General features: G+C 40.4%; 1 protein-coding gene across 1 annotated transcript in view; it reads right to left on the bottom strand.

The window, feature by feature from the left end:
* Nucleotides 1-16415, bottom strand: part of ARSB (arylsulfatase B) — a 64305-nt gene extending 47890 nt beyond the window's left edge. The window contains exons 1-4 of the mRNA XM_064736021.1: nucleotides 16070-16415; nucleotides 13133-13319; nucleotides 10700-10890; nucleotides 9951-10158 (exon numbers count right to left, since the gene is read on the bottom strand). Coding sequence (XP_064592091.1) covers nucleotides 9951-10158; nucleotides 10700-10890; nucleotides 13133-13319; nucleotides 16070-16381 — 898 coding nt within the window. The 5' untranslated portion in view covers nucleotides 16382-16415. The remainder of the gene's footprint in view (nucleotides 1-9950; nucleotides 10159-10699; nucleotides 10891-13132; nucleotides 13320-16069) is intronic.
* Between the last annotated feature and the right edge of the window lie 3212 nt (nucleotides 16416-19627).

The following is a 19627-nucleotide window of genomic DNA, read 5'->3' as shown; positions in this document are numbered from 1 at the left end:
AAAAATTGTAAAAAACTAAGAAATTACATTTTGATAATTTTTGAACTGCCTTATATAATATAATGTATTGACAGAGTTCTCAGTCCTAAGAGATATGAGCCAGGTAAAGAGTGAAGACAGAATCCTCAGTTTTAGGGAAGCAAACTTTCAGCTCTTCAAGAAGCTCATCAATAGGAACCCCCCTAAGGAAATGCCCTTGTGTGCAAGGGAGCAGAACAGAGCTGACAGAACTTTAAGGACATAAAGGGCAAAAGCTCCTGAACCCCAGGCATAAGAAATCAGGAGAAGAAGGCAATGACAGAGTCAATCTACTGGTAAAACTAAGGGGCAAGAAGAAAACATACGGGTAGTGCATTTCACAATGTGGAAGTGCAAACAGGTATTCTGGGAAGAGTATAGGGATGCAGTCCAAGGCAGGTATCAAGGTATGGCTGGAGCTGAGCATCTCTTGGTAAAGGACACAAAAAGTAACAAGGGCTTTACAGCCAGGATAGAAAGGTCAGGGGAATGGAGTTCTCCCACAACTGAGGTGACTGACAAACTGGTAAGAAAGAATGAGGAAAAAGCTGAGGTATTCAACAACTTTTTGCCTCAGTCTTCGTCTTCTGACAGTCTCTTTTCTCACACCTCTTGAGTGGATGGACCACAAGAAAGAGAGCAACTGTAAGAGAAGATCAGGTTCATGACCACCTGAGGAATTTACATAAACCTTCAGGACCCGACAAAATGCATCCCGGAGTCCTGAAACGGATAGTGTTGCCAATTTGCTCTCCATGATACTTAAAAAGTCATGGCAGTCAGGGCAAGTCCCAGGCGACTGGAAAAGTGAAACATGGTACCCATCTTTAAGAAAGGTAAGAAGGATGACCCTGAGAACTACTGACCTGTCAGCCTCACCTCTGTGCCTGGAAGGATGATGGAACAGATCCTGCTAGAGTCTGTGCTAAGGCACATGGAGGACAGGCCTCCACGGGACAGCCCGCATGGCTGCAGGAAGGGCAAGTCCCATCTCATCAGCCCAATGGCTTTCTAAAACAAAGTGACTGCATGTGGACAAGGGAAAGGTTACGGATGTTCTCTATCTAGACTTCTGTAAAGTCTTTGACACAGTCCCCCAAAACATCCTTCTCTCCAAACTGGAGGGATGGATTTCACAGGTGGGCCGCTCACAGCACAGTGAATTTGCTGTGTGGTCACATTCAGAGAACCAGTCAATCCCTCAAAATCTGGACATAGATCCGTGATCAGTGGTGTCCCTTGGGGTCCATATGGGGACCAGCACTGATTAATATCTTCACCAATGACACAGTGGGACAAAGTGCACCCTTGGCAAATTTGCAGACAACACCCAGCTGAGTGGTGCAGCTGACATGCCTGAGGGACAGGATCTCATCCAGAAGGACCTGAACAAGCTCTGGGAGACAGCCCACAGGAATCTCACAAGGTTCAATGAGACCAAGTGCAGGGTACTGCAGCTGGGTCAGAGCAGCCCTGGTACCAGCACAGGCTGGACATGACCAGATCCCAGCAGCCCTGCCCAGAAGGAATTGGGGGTGCTGGTGGCTGAGAGGCTGGACATGCCCCAGCCATGGGCCCTGCCAGCCCAGAGAGCCACACGTGTCCTGGGCTGCATCCAGAGCAGTAATTGTTTCCTACATTTTATGTATCTCATGCTCCTTTGAAAGGCTGGGGCTTTAGGAGCAATCCTGTTCTTAAACTTAATCAGAACCACATGGAGGTCAGCGTGATGCCCCATCCAACTGAAGCAGAACCGGAAAGTATATTAAAAGTTAACTAAGAAATTATTTCACATGTAACCTACAGAGTTTAAAAAACAATTTTAATGTTAGAGTCTTGGTATTATTGAAAACAACACATGTCAATTAAATTATTCACACTACCTTCAATATTTCTACAAATCAGATTTCTGAAGTTTGCTGCTACAAAGAAACAAAAGGTGTAACATGCAAACAACCTCAGACAAGTGAAAAAAATAGAAAGTAAGACAAAGCCTCTATTTCTATACCCTTCCTCCTGTTGCCTATTTCTGATGGGGCGACTACGGAAGAGCCAAACCCCATAGTTTCATTTACATTAAGTGTTGACATCTCTATTCCATAATGTAGATCTGGACTTTGTACGATTTTGCTTTAAACACTATTGAAATTACAGAGGCAGTAACAGCTAACATTTGTAAAGAGCAAAGAATGGCAACCACAAACAAGAGTGATTCAACAATTTAAACCCTCACAGGTATTTAGCAGACATGACACCACCGCATATCATTTAATGTGTATTATGTTATTTAAAAATGAAGTAATGTATATAAGCAGGAGACAAGTCTACTTAGTAATTAATAGGTAATTCTTAATAGTCATACACAATTAATAGGTAATGCTTAATAGGTGTGCACAATTAATAGGTAGTGCTTAATAGGTGTACACCATTTTGAATGAAAGCTGCAATTAGTTGTCAGTATCCACAAAACAAGCAGGCAGCTAGTGCTTGGTTTACTTGGGCCTTTTTTAGCTTTTTGTGTGAATTTTGCGTACGTGAAAGGGAATTAAATAGCACTTACTAGTGCCAGACACAATACGAGCAAACATTAGACACAGCATCAATATACAGCTTGTATATGCAGCTCACTTTTGACCTCCAACATTCTTGCTGAAAGTCTAGATCACAGAACAGGACTTCAGAGCCCTTTGTCTGAGTGATTTAAGCTCATGGTTCTGAGTCACAGTTAAACAGACACCCCTGTCAATAATACTGGTAAAGGATCACATTTGGGGAAAATTTCTCCCCTGTGATCTTCACAGCATAAATAATGCTTACTCTGTACAAGTTCCAAGTGCAGAACTCCCACTGAGGTTTCATTAAAAAGAAAGAGTACAGAATACACAACAGAGATCTACACTGTGGATATAAGACTTGCAGCATGAATTGGAGAATAACTTTGCCCTTAATTTGAACTCATGTTCTTCCCTTGTTCCCCACATTGCATCTGAAAGATCCATGTGTAGCTGTGTTTTCCGGTCATGCTGCAAATATGAATGAAGAACAATCGCACCCCCTCTGATGACTCATATGAAACATGTATTTCCAACAAAATGAACCAAAATCATTTGGTAAGACCAGCTGATGAAGAAACATCAGTTCTATACTTCACTGTGCTGATGTTTACTCACAGTGGGAAGAATAACCTTGAACATTCAATTTTCAATGGCAGAAATGCCACTTTTTCTTCAAGAGTGCTGACATATTATTGTATTTTCAGTGCTTGATACAGATTTATTTGTGTATGTGTGATGGAAGCACTACTGAGAGCTGTTCAGTTAGAGGGACAATAAAAAGCTACACCTTCTAATATAAACTTCTGTTAATGTAATTCTTATTGTACTTTAAATACAACCATAGGGGTTTTATTTTCCATCAAGGGTACATAATACCTTTCCTGCATCAGAGCACCAATTACTGAACAACTTAGCTGAGCATTTACAGAGTAACTTTTATCGAGCTGTGCTCGTATAAATCAACATCTATGGTTTTTCGCAACTCACCAAAACTGCCTCCTTATTCTCCTGACTTTACCAAAACTGGAGTGGAAAAAAAATTGATCTCATGGGAAAAGAAACTGATGTACACAAGCTTCCACTACTTGCAGATTTAGCCCTACAAAAGGACAATCTTTTCGATCCCATTGAATTATTTTTTTTTATTTTTTGCTTCTTAGTACTTAGAAGTACTTAGTGCTTCATAGTTTTCATGATAACAGCAATCCTAGCACAGTCAGTTTCAGTCAAGTGCTTTCATTGTGAGCAGTCTCAGTAATTTAACAGATCTCAGTAGCTACAGACCCTGTTGTGTCAAGGTCTACACCAGCACACACCATCACTAGACATGACAGAAACACAGAAGGAAATTTTAATCCAAAACCAACAGGAATAACCTGACAAACTGTTCATATGTCTGCAGTGAGCAAGTCAGACAAGACACTGTCAGGAAAACTGTGGATTTGTCCCACTGACAGGAGAAGTGACCACTTTTTGGGTGTAGAAAAATTCTGACAAAAAGACTAAAGACTTCACAAACACTATTATGGAGAACAAAACTAGTATAGTTTAGTTTAATAGTAATCATTTAAGGCAATCGTTTGGGAGCTGTGGGAAATTATTAAACATTATTGTTAATACACAATACGAGCTGTTTTCAGCATTCATCTCATTCTGAAGAAGAAATTACTAGCATAGCAATTAACATGCTTAAGTCAAAGTTTTATGCAAAACTGGGCTGTTTGCAAAATTCTGGGCAAAATTCACTTCCAAGTTTCATTTACAAATGAACTTCACTTCAAGCACTGGCATCTGCTAAAAACAGGAAGAAAAATTCAAGATTGAACTTATGATGGATTTTTTAACCATGAAGACAAAAAAGAAGCTAATATCTCTGATATGAGGTTCCTCTTTGTTCAGGAACTTGGCTTTGGAGTGTTAGGTTTTGCATGGAAAAATCTGGGAGGGTGGGGAGGGATTAATACTAGATAGAATGGAAGATAAACAAACATTTCCTACAAAACATTCTGGGTTTTCAAAGGATTTTAAAAGGGGAGGGGAGGAGGGAGTCAATATATTGTCTGTCAACATCTTTCAGTATTGATTTTAAATCCATTCCCATCATAATATTTCCACGTTTGATAACATATTCTCAAAAATGTAGTCTCATTATTATTATCTTCATCATATGACAGAGCATGTCTTTTTAAATTTTTAAATTATCACTCATACTTTAAAACAGAAAAAGCCTGAAAACAAAAATAGAAGTCGGCACTGGAGTACAAAACACCAATCACATGCACCTTTCACTGTCACTGACATGTAACAATTCTAACTGATGCAAATACAGGGAACTGTCAGAACCTTTTCCTGTATAAAAATAAGATTAAATAAGCAAGAAACAAAAACAACAAAAAAAATGGAGTAGATTAACTCAAATAACTAGTGTGATTGAAGGTGCTTGCAGCTAAGGCGCCTGTGCTTTTTTCCACTTAGGAAGGAGCCGATGCTGAGGCAATAGATGGCTAGGCATGTTACTTACTGAAAACACACCAGACCTCTCAGAAACCTCTGAAAGAACAATTAAAACAAATCTTCAGATCTGCAATGAAAAAATCTGGGAGTACAACCTTCAAATTAGCACCTCAGACATCACAGACACAGAGTAACTGCTCCAGTCAATTGACTGGCCAATCTACAATTAGTAGGCTCTCTGAAGTCCCTTATAGGCAAAAGTGAAGGAGCAGGAGTTCATTTTTGAACAGAGATATCAAGAAGATAAGAAAACTCCCTTGAGGAATCAGTGAAAGTCAGATTCTTGCCTTAAAGAAGGCATTGTAAAAAGAAAATCCCAGTATTTCATTAGCCAAAAGCCACAATATGTGGGCTGGAATGAAAGGAAGAAAAAAAAAAAAAAAAAGGAAAAAAAGGGTAATATGAAATTTTGTGGGGAAAAAAAACCTAGGGTTATGATAGAGACTGTATAAACATCATTAAGTATGTATGTCCAAAAGAATCTGTGCTCTTATTAATCATAATTCTACAATGATAAAAAGACCGTCTTTTGGAGTGAAAACAGTCATCACTGTCACATGCTCCATTATGGAAAGGATTTATGTGGTTTCCTCTTAGCAATGTAAACCAAGGCTTGAAAGGTTCCACGTGTTTTGCTTTCCAAAGCCCTCTTATGGCAACTACCAGGCATTACAGTGCTAATCCACATTCAAAAACAGCAAGAAATACTGGAAGAAATGAGTGTTGCTCCACAGTGTTTCAGCATAACTAAGAGCTGAAAGTTTGATAAAGCAAAGAACAGCAGCTTTAATACAGAACTGAAACTATGGGTCATATTCCTTTGCTTTAATGTTGGCATGTTCACACCAAAATTTCTTGTAATACCTTGCAGAAACTATAATGAATTGTGTTCACAGCAAATCCCTACTTCTTACCTCAAATCACAGTTCTATATTTGATGCAAAATTTGAACTCAAAGCCCATGTTAATAGTTCTGAGCCAAATTTGTACCATTTTAATGCTTTTTATGACCTTTACTTTAAATCGAGGCTCTCTTCAGGGACATTGGTAGTTAGAGTCTTCTGTAATTGCTAAAAGATAAAATACACCCTATCTCATTATTTTTGATTTCAAGTGAACAAAAGGCCATGCGTACCCAGTCCTTCTGCATTCATTTTTCATCTGTTTTGTTTAAACAAACAATTACTTTATTTTCATAAATGATCTCGTTAGCACAGTTACTTGTATCTGCAGTGTAAAAAATGCTCCATAAAAGAAAATTCTACTTCATATCAAACCAGTCAAGACTTTTCAAGCTACTACTTGATACACAAATATACCACCACATGCCATTGAATCTGCTCAACTTTTTCTTATTTACTTGTAGAAATTGCCTTTCTGTTGAAAAAGACACCTCAAAAACAGGGTTGATTTACAGGACATACTGATGGAGTCAGACTTCGCTAATGACCACACATAATGAAGTTACATTTTTATCCTGCTATCTCCATCAGGCCACTTTAAAGAGGAGCTAAAGTTCTTCTACACAGTTCACAAGACTCTTTCAAAATGTGCAGTATTTCCTTTTGTCAGCTGGCATGTTTTCAGGGCAATGCCTCTTGAGCCATAACAAATAGGAAGAAACATGAAAGAATATAATAATAAAAAAAAAATATACCACAAGATCAAATATTACATCGTATTTTATGGGTTTTTTTTAATATGTACCCAGTAAAAAGAAATCTACTGTTTGAGGTCAACACCTCACAGAGAGGTAGTCAGAAGACTATGTTTGTTGCAATGCTACTTGCCAAATTACAAAATACAAAATGACCACCTGTAAATTATTCTTTGGGCAGGACTTTTAAAGCATGGAGAGATACAAACATGGAAGTGTGAATTTTGGCCTCAACTAAAAAGGAAATAGTAATGAATCTGGTAAAATGTACCATAAAAATAGGGCCTTCTTTTTCCTCTACAGACTTTCAACAACACTTTTATCAAAGCACACAGCTAACCAAATAGAGAGTACATTTCTCTTAGAATGGTCTGGGTTTGAAAGGACCTCTAAAAGTCATCTAGCCAAACGCCCCTACAATGAGCAGACTTCTTCAACTAGATCAGCTAATTTGGTGCCCCATCCAACCTGGCCTTAAATGTTTCCAGGGATTCACAACCTCTCTGTGCAACCTGCTGCAGTGTTTCATCAACCTCATTATGAAAAATGTCTTCCTTATATCTAGTCAGAATCTGTTCTACTTCAGTGTAAAATCATCACCCTTTGTCCTATCACAACAGATCTTGTTAAAAACTCTGTCCTCAAATTTTTTATAAGTCTACTTTAAGTACTTAAAGCCTGCAGTAAGGTGTCTTCAGAGCCTTCTCTTCTCCTGGAGAACTCCAACTCTCTGTCCTAACAGCGAAGGTGTTCCAGCTCTCTGATAACTTCTGTGGCCTCCTCTGGACTCCCTCCAGCAGGTCCCTGTCCCTCCTGTGCTGTGCCCCCAGAGCTGATGCAGCCCTGCAGGTGGGGTCTCAGCAGAGCAGAGCAGAGGGGCAGAATCCCCTCCCTGCCCTGCTGCCCACCCTGCTCTGGATGCAGCCCAGGACACGTGTGGCTCTCTGGGCTGGCAGTGCCCATGGCTGGGGTAGGTCCAGCCTCTCAGCCACCCCCAAATTCCTCTGAGCAAGTATGATGATTCTGTATCTTTAACAGTGCTCATTAAACTTATGGATAAACTTTATCATCCCCTAGATTCTCCCTTGCAGTCTTCATTGAATTCCTTAAATTGATTCTTAATCCCACAAACTGGGAAGAACTTTCTTGGAGAGAGTTCTTGATAATAAAGAAAAGTGTGTGTGCCATGCTGCGTCCCACTAAGCTAAAAATAGGTCTCCCAAAGCCAGAACAGCACTTGGGGCAGGAAGAAGACTTTTCCAAGCAGATATGTCCTCAAGACCTGAAGGTACATCATGCTATAATCATAGGCTCATATTACAGCTACCAGTGCACAGCAGGACTCCCAATTCCAAGGGACCTGGAAGCTGTGCAGGGAGATCTGACACAGAGGAGCTCTCTGCAAGAGATGCTCAACTGTAGACCCTCACATGTCTCTTTTCAACCATATTCTAATGTCTGTTCTGAAACACGCCACCTGAAAAAGCACTAACAAAATATAGACAAACCAAATAATTTGACAAGATTTTTCCTTTTTCTGGTCTTTTAAAAATGTTTTATGGTTTTAACACTTGGTTTTTGAAACTGAGTTCTTATTGCATGCAATGTTTTATGCCTCTAAAGAATAACTGCGTGAAATAAAGAGAGAACACTGAAAAGACCCAAATCACTGGCCCCTGTGCTGCTTGATTTAAGTCCAATTTCCATGCATTTTGATCATATTAAATTTAACTCCTGGAAGTTTAAACTGTCAATTAACTCAAAATAAGTCCCATTAGATAGAGTAGGCACTTGATTCTCCTGATTGTTTGACTGTTGTTAAAATATACCTGCAACTGATTGCAAAATAATCACTGTTGAAAAACAGGGTACACTGTCACAATTCAGAAAAAAGAAATGCTTAATAAATGAAAAAAAAAATTCGTTTCTTTTTAATTCACTCACACCTTGTAATTCTAGCTCAGATGTCTTTAAGTTTTTGGTTTTATTCCACAACGTACTGAATAAACATTTCTCAAATAACTCTTCCGAGCCCCAGTCTCAGCAAAGACTGGATTTTTTCCATATGGAATAAATACTGGTATAGTTTTCCATATGTCTTTGCTCATTTTCAGTTCGAAATATAAAAACATTGCAAACAGAAATAGGCGTAGACGAGTTACCAAATCTTGCTGGAGCAAAATCTGGTCACAAATATAACATCATAAGGCAAACAGGTTTGGACTCAAAATTAAACTCCAAGATCCTGAGTGCTATAGGAAGCAGTTGCTAAACTCAAAACACATAAGTGCATTTTCATCAAACTTTGGTTGGTCCTTTTTTTGTTTTGCTTGTCTGTTTGTTTCAGTTGTTTTTGTAGTATTTGAAGTGTTCACAGAAAATTAATTTGCCATTATGACACCCCTAATATGTAAAGGACAAAAGAACAACTGTATGCATTAAAAGGCTACTTCCCATTTCCAACCAAACAAGAGTAAATATGTTCCTGAAACCCAGCCAAGCAGCTGTATTTCAAAAAAGTTCTGTTTTATTCTTAATTTGGAAACAAAGGAGACTGCTTTGCAATGTATTATTTACATTACGCTAATAACCTAGAAACCAGATCATGTGCCTGTACATACAAAAACTTAGATTGTAATTTGGCTGACTAGACTGCTCATCATATTTTCAACTGTTTTATTAACAGACCTTTGTTTCATGGGACTAAGATGCCAGTGAAATACTTCAAAAACGACAAAAACTACACGACACCTTAAAGTGAGGGGAAAAAACAGTTTTGGCTTCAAACTGCTTGCTGTCTGGCTGTTTGTGCTTCATGAAACACGTGGCAATACACAGACAGGACAGACTGCTTCAGAAGAAATAGACAGCTCTCAGTAAGGATTTAATTCTGACAGATCCTCAGTAACTACAGTGTCAAGTAGGATGCTTCTAACTCCACTGCACTCCTCAGATTTTATAAAGGTATTTTTACACCACCAGGAGCATCCCCCATGCGCACAGACACTACTTCGGAGTTGTTTTTGTCAAGCTTGAGAAAGCCCTAAGAAAAGGGAGAGAATCTGCTGTTTCATGTAAACTCCTGCTCAACTTTCATCACTCTGATGTCATTAGAAGATATCCAGAGGAAAGACAGAGGAGCCAGATCTCCCTGTAATCAGCTTGTTAGCAAAGTTATTACTGAAAGAATACTTGAAGGAACTTACCAGTAGAGAAAACAAAAACTGTGTTGTCCCAAAGACCGTATGTTTTCAGAGCATCAGTAAGATTTCCTACTGCTTCGTCCATGAGAGTCACCATTCCTGCATAATGGCGCCTTTTCACATCTTTTATGGAAGAATATGGTTTCAAGTATTCTTCAGGGACCTCGAGAGGTTCATGCACAGACTGAAAGGCGAGATAGAGAAAGAGGGGCTGGGGTGGAAGGGATAAAATGGAAATTAGTTGAACATAAAGCACTAAGTGCAAAAGTTACTGCAGCAAAAGCAGACATCTTTTATCAACTGTGCAGGTAGTGCCTTTTGATTTCTTCTACAACTTCCACATCTTCCATTCTTTGCACATAAACTAAGAAAGCTTTGAAAACTTACTTTTGGAAAGCTGTGGAAAAACATCAGGTCTATCTTTTCTTCATAACATAATTGTTAGCAATTTCTTTCTATTAAACTTCTCAACTTAAGCTTCCCTTCTCTGTTTAGAAGTGCAAACTACTTGCTCAACCATTTCTAAAAATGTATTAATTGTATTAAAATAGAAGAAATGGAGAAGGGTAGCAGGCCAGAACCATGCAGACAAAGCCGATTTTGGCAGCAGGTGAGTTTTACCACTGCTACCTTCTCACATTTAGCTCTATGCACCTATTGAATAGCCCTGAACAGCAGCTCAAACACAGCTCTCTCTGTTAATATTTCATCAATGTTTTAGAAACATTCTTTAATGCTGAAGTTATCTGTACCTTCTCAGTTTTGTGATTTGCTATAAGATCTATAGCTCTTTCTGTGAATAAATTTGTGGAGTACACATTTTTAAATCCAGTTGCAACTTCTTCTCCATCTCGAAAGTCCAGAGCACAGCGCGTCACATTCTTTGCTTTGATGAGGACACAGTGGTCATGAGTATAATAATCCTCACTGCCCAGGAGATAGCCTACAACAGGAAAAGATGTCAAATGAGCAGGCCAACATCGTGTCACATAAACACATACATCAGGAGGAGAAAAAAGTCAAACGCAAATGTCAAAATATTAGTGGTTTCGAGCTAAAACACTAATTCAACCCTGGACCACCTACTATGAGACCCCTGACATGTCTAAGTAGTTCCACATTTAATAACTCATAGGCTTTTCATTGCTAATGCCAGCATTAATTTCAAAAGAAATTAAATATTTTGAAAGCAGTTTAATGACCTCTTATTTGTACTTTGATGTCCATGAGCACTAAACTAATGCACTAGGAGCCAAGGCAGTGATCTAGCTGTGAACTAGTCTGATTCTTAGTGGTATGATTTCTATGTTTGTATTTTAATGTAGGCTTCCACCTCTATTGGAAAGTTTGGAATTTTAAAATCTATTTATGCAAAAACATCCAAGCATGAATCATCTGCGTCTGTTGTAATGCAATTTCTGATCCACTGCTGACACCAGCTGGTCAAGAAAAGACACTATCACTTAGAGATATCCAAAAGAAATTAAGTAAAAATCATGCATGTATGGATTTGCTCCTACCTAGGGCTAGCCTGTTAGGCATGGGGTGCCCTTGTGTTTTAGCAGGCAAAAATAAAACTTTTTAAAATCATTTGAATCTCAAAAATTACATTTGAAATGAGATTTTAGATTTCTCCCCCAATATCCTGAAAAAATGGATGAATCTGAAAAAAATACAGTCCTATATTCTGCAAAAAAAAGATCTTGGGACAAAAATCCAAGACTGAAGAAATTTACTTGAACTTTTTTTTCGGCAGCTGCAGCTAGTAATTTCTGCAAAAACAAATGTACAGAAAAAAATAAAGTGATCTTAAATAAAATATAAATGTCTATGATATTTTTAGGAGAATAAAATGGTTAGTTTTTCAAAAGGTGAAATGATTTTATAGGCAGATTGCTTACATCAATGTACTCAGAGGCACATGTTGCATTTTTCCCATTTTGAATGCCCACTGGGCGAGAGTGCATCAAGTGTGCCACGGAATCAAACATCCCTAATCATAATGGATGCCTACTGGAACCACATGAACATTACAGGATATAAAACCACTATATCCTCGGAAATATAATGTCACATTGAGCACCCAGAAACAATACACAGAGCCAGCCTATCCTCAGGCTCCTGCATTAAAAGCCTGCTCAATCCCAGGGTGAGATTTCAAAAGCAACAGCAGCCTATCTACACCCATGCCACCAAGGAGATCCCAAGCTCCTGTGGAGGGATGGGAGAAAGCACAAATGCTTAAGCAATGAGAGTCATTATATCCCAATCCACATATATTAGCTTAATTCAGTTGTGAAACCATGGCCCTGAGCTCCCCAAAGAGTGAAAAGAAGTAAACCACCTAAGGGGACAGTTTTTCCCACCTCATGTTTGGATGAACATAATTTATTAAAGGCACACACAGAGCACAGTCACATTCTTCATTTAAGCTGCAGGTTAGACAAGAGCAACACAGGCTTCTGCATTGAAATTTACTATTTTGAAATTCATCATTCAAGGAAAGTGTCTCAAAAACAACCAAGTGGAGATGGACCTCTTTGAGCTCAGTGCTGTGCAGAATGATGCAGAATGAGACATTTGACAGCCCACGTAATATACCATCCGTGACACTTGTGCAAAACCAATAAATTGATACTGGGACAGGAGCCCAAACCACACTTGGAACAATAAACACTGCATAGCTATAAGTTGCTTTGCAAGTAATGCACTCACACTTAGACAATCTACTGTTTAGTCTGAGAGCTTCACTTCCTAACTTATGAGTTTTTGGATACTACTTTATAGAGGCTTTCACACCATCTCATCACCAGCTCTGGAAAACCAAAGCTACACAAACTGGCTGTAACCCCCCTTCCCTATTCCTCTGTGCTGCTGTAGGTAGGAGACAGAGAATTCAGAGCAAAAAGTTAACTCTGGGAAGGAGGGAGGAGTGAGGGAAAATGGAGAGAAATGCTTTACTTGGAGCTACACAGTAATTCTGATACTTTCTTCAGTAAGTTGTAAAGCTTGAGCATACATTTAAGGCATTATCATTTTTTAAGCAGTGGTACTTTGGAAATACGCATACCCAGACATGGCTTTACTTATAAATCAGCAGTAAATCCACCGCTCTTACAAGAGTGGGACAGTTTCTCATCCTTTTCAACACTGCATTTACTGCTCATACTAAATCAAACTATTACCAAAGTAAGTGTCAAATCCTCTGCGAGTTGGAAGGCATTCTTTTCTGTACATCCCCAAATGCCACTTCCCCACCATGTGAGTAACATATCCCGCCTCTTGAAGTAGCTCTGGAAGGAGTTTCTCATCCAGTGGCAGACAGCTGGGCTGGCATGGCCAAATTATCTGGTGTTGTAAACCTGTGTGGATCTTGCAGAGAAAAGAAGTGTGAGAGATCCCTTACAGCGCAGCCCACATGTTAATTTATAAGCAGGGCAAAAAAAGAAGCACAGCTGCATTAGTGATTAGGATTATTTTTAGGGGCTCTTCATTTTACCAATGTAGCGCTGAAGATGATGAGGAAGCTGCAGGTGGAGGGTAAGGGTTGCATGGAGGAAAACAAGAAAATAGCACTGCAAGAGTTAATATCTTCCCAGGCATAAATCAAGCACTTTATTAGCAATTTAAAAAACAAAAAAACAAACAAACACACACAAAGCCTTTTATGCTTTTAGCTAGAAATCTAACAGGTAAGAATTATCATTATGGTCTGTTCGAAGGCTAGGGACATCTCAAGATGGAGTGAGAAATTTTAAATGGGATTGAAATGGGCAAAAATGCACATGGCGGGTGAATCTATCAAGCTTTTGCCTGTATCAGAGAACAGCCACTGGAGGAAAGGTGGATAAAAGAAAACTATTTTTCTATTACTCTTCTAAATGGCCATTATATATACGTACTTGTATATTTATTTGCATGCTTCAAATGAGTACAAGCACTATAGAAAGCATTTGGGTGGGGAAAGCTTCACACTGACTAGATCTGACATTCAATAGTTCTACTAAAGTTTCCAGTCTTACTAAGTGATGAATTTTGTATTTGTTTACAAAACCATCACTGATAACAATACTTTGAGTAGTATATCACACTTGATACAAGGAACCTCCTCAGTCAATGATACTATAAACTGTTTTGTCAACTCTGTCTTCTCCACAATCAAAAAGGCACTTCCCTAAACCTAGACCTGCAAGCATTCATATACAAGTACATATATCTTGTTTATATATTAAACATTTCTAGCAGTCTACGTGCTAGAATCTATGCGTGTGTCAAAGCACAAAGTCTCCAAGATCCCCTGGAGCAGCTTACACCAGATTTTATTACTTCACTAAGCAAACCAGTGTAGCAAGCTGCAAGATTAACGTTCAAAGCATTGCTTTGAAATTTAGCAACTCTCTGAACTGACTTTTAAAACAAATAAGCCATGAACTTAGGCAAGTGGGTAAGGCCCTTTTCTAAAGGGCCTACTACTTCCTCATTTTCTTTGAACAGGGAGGTTCCAAAAATTAAATTATAGTGCAGATTTTCTATTATACATATAAAACATTTAAAATATTTTTAAATGCTTTATTACAGAAAGCATTAATATACCAAATGCACAAACTAGCAAAGCATTGTAATTTCTTGCACTGTATCTGGAAAATGAGAAAAAGGAGAAGGAAGCAATAATAATATAAAAATATCTATAGCTATCTTAGACCAATACCATTGCTTTTCTTTCAGACGGATTGCAAGGTGACTACCAAAATTTCATCTCCAGATTTAGGTTACTTTCCCAAGTTTCTAAGCAACTGTTAATCATATGCATGCGTAAAACAATCTTTAAAAGATCCCACATATTTGCTGCTTAATAACTGCTGCATGAAATGCCTCCTCTATTAAAAAAAAAGAAAAAGAAAATAAAATTAATTTTCTAATATCATTTTACTCAATTGCAACGTGGTCAACATGAAGATCATTAAATTATCAAGACACATTATGGGATGAACTTAAATCCAGACTGAACTATAGGTATTTTCAAAGTTCATTTTGAAGATGTGATGCAGCAGTGGCCACTTTCTTAGAAAGCACATTCAGATTATGAACGATATTTTAAAATTATTCACTATGAAAAAAATATTTTAGGTTATTTAATACAGCAACCTCAAGGATTGGTAAAGATAATGTAAATTTTTTTTTCCTATTCATCATTATCCATTCTTCGACTTTTCAGGAAAGAGACAAATGTTGCTTGGAAAGAGTGTACCTAGAACAACATTCCTGCAAGAAGAGACAGCGTCCCCTACTACAGGATGACATTTATTTTCTTTCACTCAGAGCAGTTTATTTGGCAATCACTGTGGTTAACATGGATGTGCAGGACTTCTTGAGACAGAGGGGAAGTTCCTGAAACACATCCTTTGAGAGTTTCTTCCTTCTGTCTATGCTGTGTGTCCTTACTTTCTTTCTCAGCCCCCACTCCTCAGGTTTTTGCCAAAACTGCAAAAAGGATAGGAAAGGATAGAATGATATCAGTATTATAAAGCCCAAATCTTACACCTGTACAACTGGGGGAAAAAAAGAAGATAAAGAAAGGAAAAAAACTGGGAAAATCAGGATAATCACTATAAAATCACTATGAACTTATTTAGACACCCAGACTAATGACCACTCTGCGCGCACTCCATCAAGAAGGGCAGAACATCCTGTACCAGATGGAGGTGAATGTATAGCTACTGACGCATTTGGGCGCTGCACTGGAAATATGCAGCAAAAACTGAACAAGTAATGCTCATCTGCTCCTTTCTGCATCTCGACCGGGTTATCCAGTGGAAAAATACCCAAGAGTCAGGCGACTAGGGCAAGGATATTTTCCACGACAGCCTGCCGTGCCTGTTAATCCAACCGAAGCATAGTGAGCACCTCGGCTTTTCTGGAACAGAACAATTTGCACCGATTCCATGTTCTAGTTTACTCCCGAGCTCGCAAGGCGAAGTCTGCAGTTTCAGAGCAGCTGTTTCGGCAGCGCAGCGGCACACAGACCCCGCAAGCCCCAGCGGCACGGGAGCTGCCAGCAGCGAGCAGGGAGCGCCCGGAGCATCCCGCGGGCAGCGCGGCCGGGCTGCGAGCGCCCGCCCTACCTGGTAGCGGCCCGACAGGAGCTGGCTGCGGGACGGCGTGCACAGCGGCTGCGTGTAGTAGCGCTCCAGCCGCACGCCGCCCGCGCCCAGCGCGTCCAGCCGCGGCGTGCGGATGGCAGAGCCGTGCCAGCCCACGTCGCCCCAGCCCAGGTCGTCGGCCAGCACCAGCACCAGGTGCGGGGCGGACGAGCGCGCCGCCGCCGGCTGCGGTAGGCACAGGGGCAGGCACAGCGGTAGCAGCCGGCTGAAGCACAGGCACAGCAGCCGGCTAAAGCGCGGGCACAGCGCGCCCAGCCTCGCCATCCCCGGCATCCCCGGCACCCGGAACTGGGCCGCGGGGAGCGCCCCGAGCCGGAGCTCCGCCCGCCGGGAGAGCGGAGCGGCCCAAGGGGCGGGGCTCGGGCGGGGCCCGGGCAGGGCCGGGAGAGCGAGGCGGGGCCCGGGCCGGGCCGGGAGAGCTGGGCGGGGCCCGGGCAGGGCCCGGAGAGTTGTGCGGGGCCCTGGCCGGGCCGGGAGAGCTGGGCGGGGCCCGGGCAGGGCTCAGACAGGGCCGAGAGGGCAGGGCAGGGCCGGGAGAGCCTGGCGGGACCCAGGCAGGGCTCGGCCGGCGCTGCCGGGGAGCGGGGTTGACGGCTGCGCGCCTCAAAAGTGGGAGCGGTGCAGCTTTACGCCGATGGCTTTTGGTATTAGCTTAAAAAAGAAATTGTAAAGGTTTTGCCGGTGTTGGCAAAGTGTGCAGCCCGCTGATGCTGGCGGTCCCTTCTAATGTTGTCTTGCTTCAGCTCCGATATTAAACACCCGGTTCAAACCTCGGAGCGTTTCCCATGGGAACCAGGGAACTGTGTGCAGGCTTGTATCTCAAGTCATCTGTGTTTCTAATGAAATCAGTGGAACATTATGAGGACAGGACAGACTGCATTCTCTTAGTATTATCTAAACTGTTACTTCGCCTTCATAGCGGCTCATCCGTCTTTTATACAGCTAGGCTACAGAGCGTATTCTGTGTGCAAGCACAGTAAGGCAGGGGCAACACACACTCGGCTTTGCTGCCGGCCAATGTGCACTACAGGGAGAAACAAGCTGAAGATGCAGCTGAGGGGAGCGAGGCGGCGATTATTCCTGTTGGAGAAACTCTCCTGTCAGCATCAGCTGATAGTGCACACACACACACACACACACACACACACACACACACATACACGCACACACACGAGAGAGAGACGTGTGTCTTCCCTCCCCCTTCAACCCCCATCCCCCTGCAAAATCATAAGCAGCCCGTGCTTTTTTCTCTCCATTTTGTCATTTCAGATGAGAAGCCTGGATCGAGGTCTGGCTGCAAGATGGTGCTTGTGACTGTTACAGTGTAGGAAGGAAGTGAAGTAATGCAGAAATAGCAGTAATGTCAACGGGGCTGTTTCTTCAAACCATGTAATTGTCTAAAGCAATATTGCAATCTACCTTAGTTATAGCCCTGATGTAAAATTTAAGAGAGTGAAAAGACAGAAATAGCTGTCAGCTCTGGTCAGTTTTATTCATCCAGGGAATATATATAAATTTCAGTGTCCAGTGGAACATCAACCATATATTTCCCATTCAGCTAGAATGGTTAATATGTGTATTCCCAATATAGCCATTTGGTAACAGGCAAAAGAACAGTCCACATTAAAATTTGTTTTTCTTGGTTAGAAAGCCAAATATTGAGGATACTGGATTCCTGACTATTTCCTGACCAAGTCTCTATAGGGAGAAAGTTCCTGCTTGTTTTAGTGAAGTCTAGTGGATAAGCCTATGAAGCTACAAAGTTGGGTTTTTTAAAATCCCATAGGTTTCCCCACTGCTTTGAAAACAACAGCTCTGATGAGTCATATCAGCTTTTTTCTGCAATGAAAATATCCTACAATCTACAGCCAGTACTGGAATGAGAAGCAACAGTACTGTCCTAAACCCAGTTTTCTCCAAAGTAAATTCCAGGACCACTGACAAACTGGTGTGTGACTATGAGTAGTATTTTCTTTCTTGAAATGTGATTCGTACTGTTTAAAAGCTGCAAGGTTCTGTTTTCTCTTGTTTCTAGTTCAGATCCCATGACCAGTCTCAAATGTCTCACTGAACTGTTTCTTTTTCTAACTTCTTCCAAGTCCTTACTACAGGTAAATTTTCATTCAAGTGTTAGCACATTCCCACAGAAACCCTTTTTGTTCACTCCAAGTAAGTTCTTTGAAAAACTGCACAGTGCTGGTGAAACCAGAAATTTTGAAACAAAATTCATAATTTCTATTCACCTTTCATATTTTCAAAGTTATCATGGTGTTCAAATGCAGCTGAATTCATATTTCCTTGCAGAGAAACAGTACATACAAGAGTTATGTACTCGTTGTCCTATTCCACTAGAACTGGGTAGCCTGGTTGCCCGACCATAGTTAGAACATTACATTGAACTGTCTTAAATATACACTGCAGATACTGCACAGTCAGTCTGAATATTGCTGCCTGCATATTTTCTAGGATTTTTGGGGTTTTATTAATTTCATTACTAGTTGAGGGAATTGGAACCCCAATCAGAAAAAACTATTTCTCTCAGACAGTATTCTCTTGAATCAAAAGAATAAATGCAGGAAATGGCTTATGTTTAGTCTCTTATGTTTCAGTTTGTCTTTTCTGAATTTGGGGCTGAATAATTTGGACATTGCTTTGGGATCAGTGATTAAAGAGGTCATTAGCGTGACACACAAGGTTACAGTAACAGTGTGGATTTATTATGCTGTAAAAAGCATGACCTGGACTCTTTTTGCAGTAGCTTATGGAAACTTGGAACAAAATTTCAAATGGTTATAGTAACATCTACTCTGGTGTGCAAAAACTCTGGACATGGGAAAATACAGGAAAACGGGAAACAAAACTGTCTGAGAAAACTGCTTTTTACATATCCTGATTAGAGTATTTCAGAAAATTTCCTAGATGACCATCATTTTTTCACCTCATTGCAGATGTGTCTCCTCTGTTTACTGATGAGGTGAGGTTGAGAAAACTCTAAAGAAGTCCCTGCCAATCTTTCTACACTGGTATTTCTGTTTGATTGGTCAGAAGCCATCTTAAAACTCAATACTTAAACATTCTTGCTCTTATTCACTTCCTCTTGCTGTGTCTTGGCACAAGTTCAGGCAACATTATATCTCAATCTGTAACGAAAAGAAGTGACAGGAAACTACAGTAGCTGCTGAACACTTCCCCCACTGCATTTCTTCAGGTTTATGTACTTATTTTCTTTTTAATAACTTTAAAGGATTGACTTATGTATGTATGTTGGCATGATTTGTAAAGCTTTGTCCTGATACTGTTTCATTTATCCATGCTGTGCAGAATGCAATGTTGAGCTGTTCTGATGGATATTCAGTAAGCTGACTTGGGTGTCAGAGCAGTGAGAAGAAGCCAGGTCAACTAGGAAGCACTTTCAAACATTGCTATCACAGCTACAGCACCTCTAATTCTCAGCAATCCTTGCTAAAAACTAGTTGTGATGTCTCTGCTCCTAATTAATTGTTGAAGAGAAAGGCATTC

Source organism: Zonotrichia leucophrys, chromosome Z (genome assembly GCF_028769735.1).
Source record: "Zonotrichia leucophrys gambelii isolate GWCS_2022_RI chromosome Z, RI_Zleu_2.0, whole genome shotgun sequence".
NCBI classification, from domain to species: Eukaryota; Metazoa; Chordata; class Aves; order Passeriformes; family Passerellidae; genus Zonotrichia; species Zonotrichia leucophrys.
The sequence above is the reverse complement of the archived record's forward strand: the minus strand, read 5'-3'. Positions and strand labels throughout refer to the sequence as shown.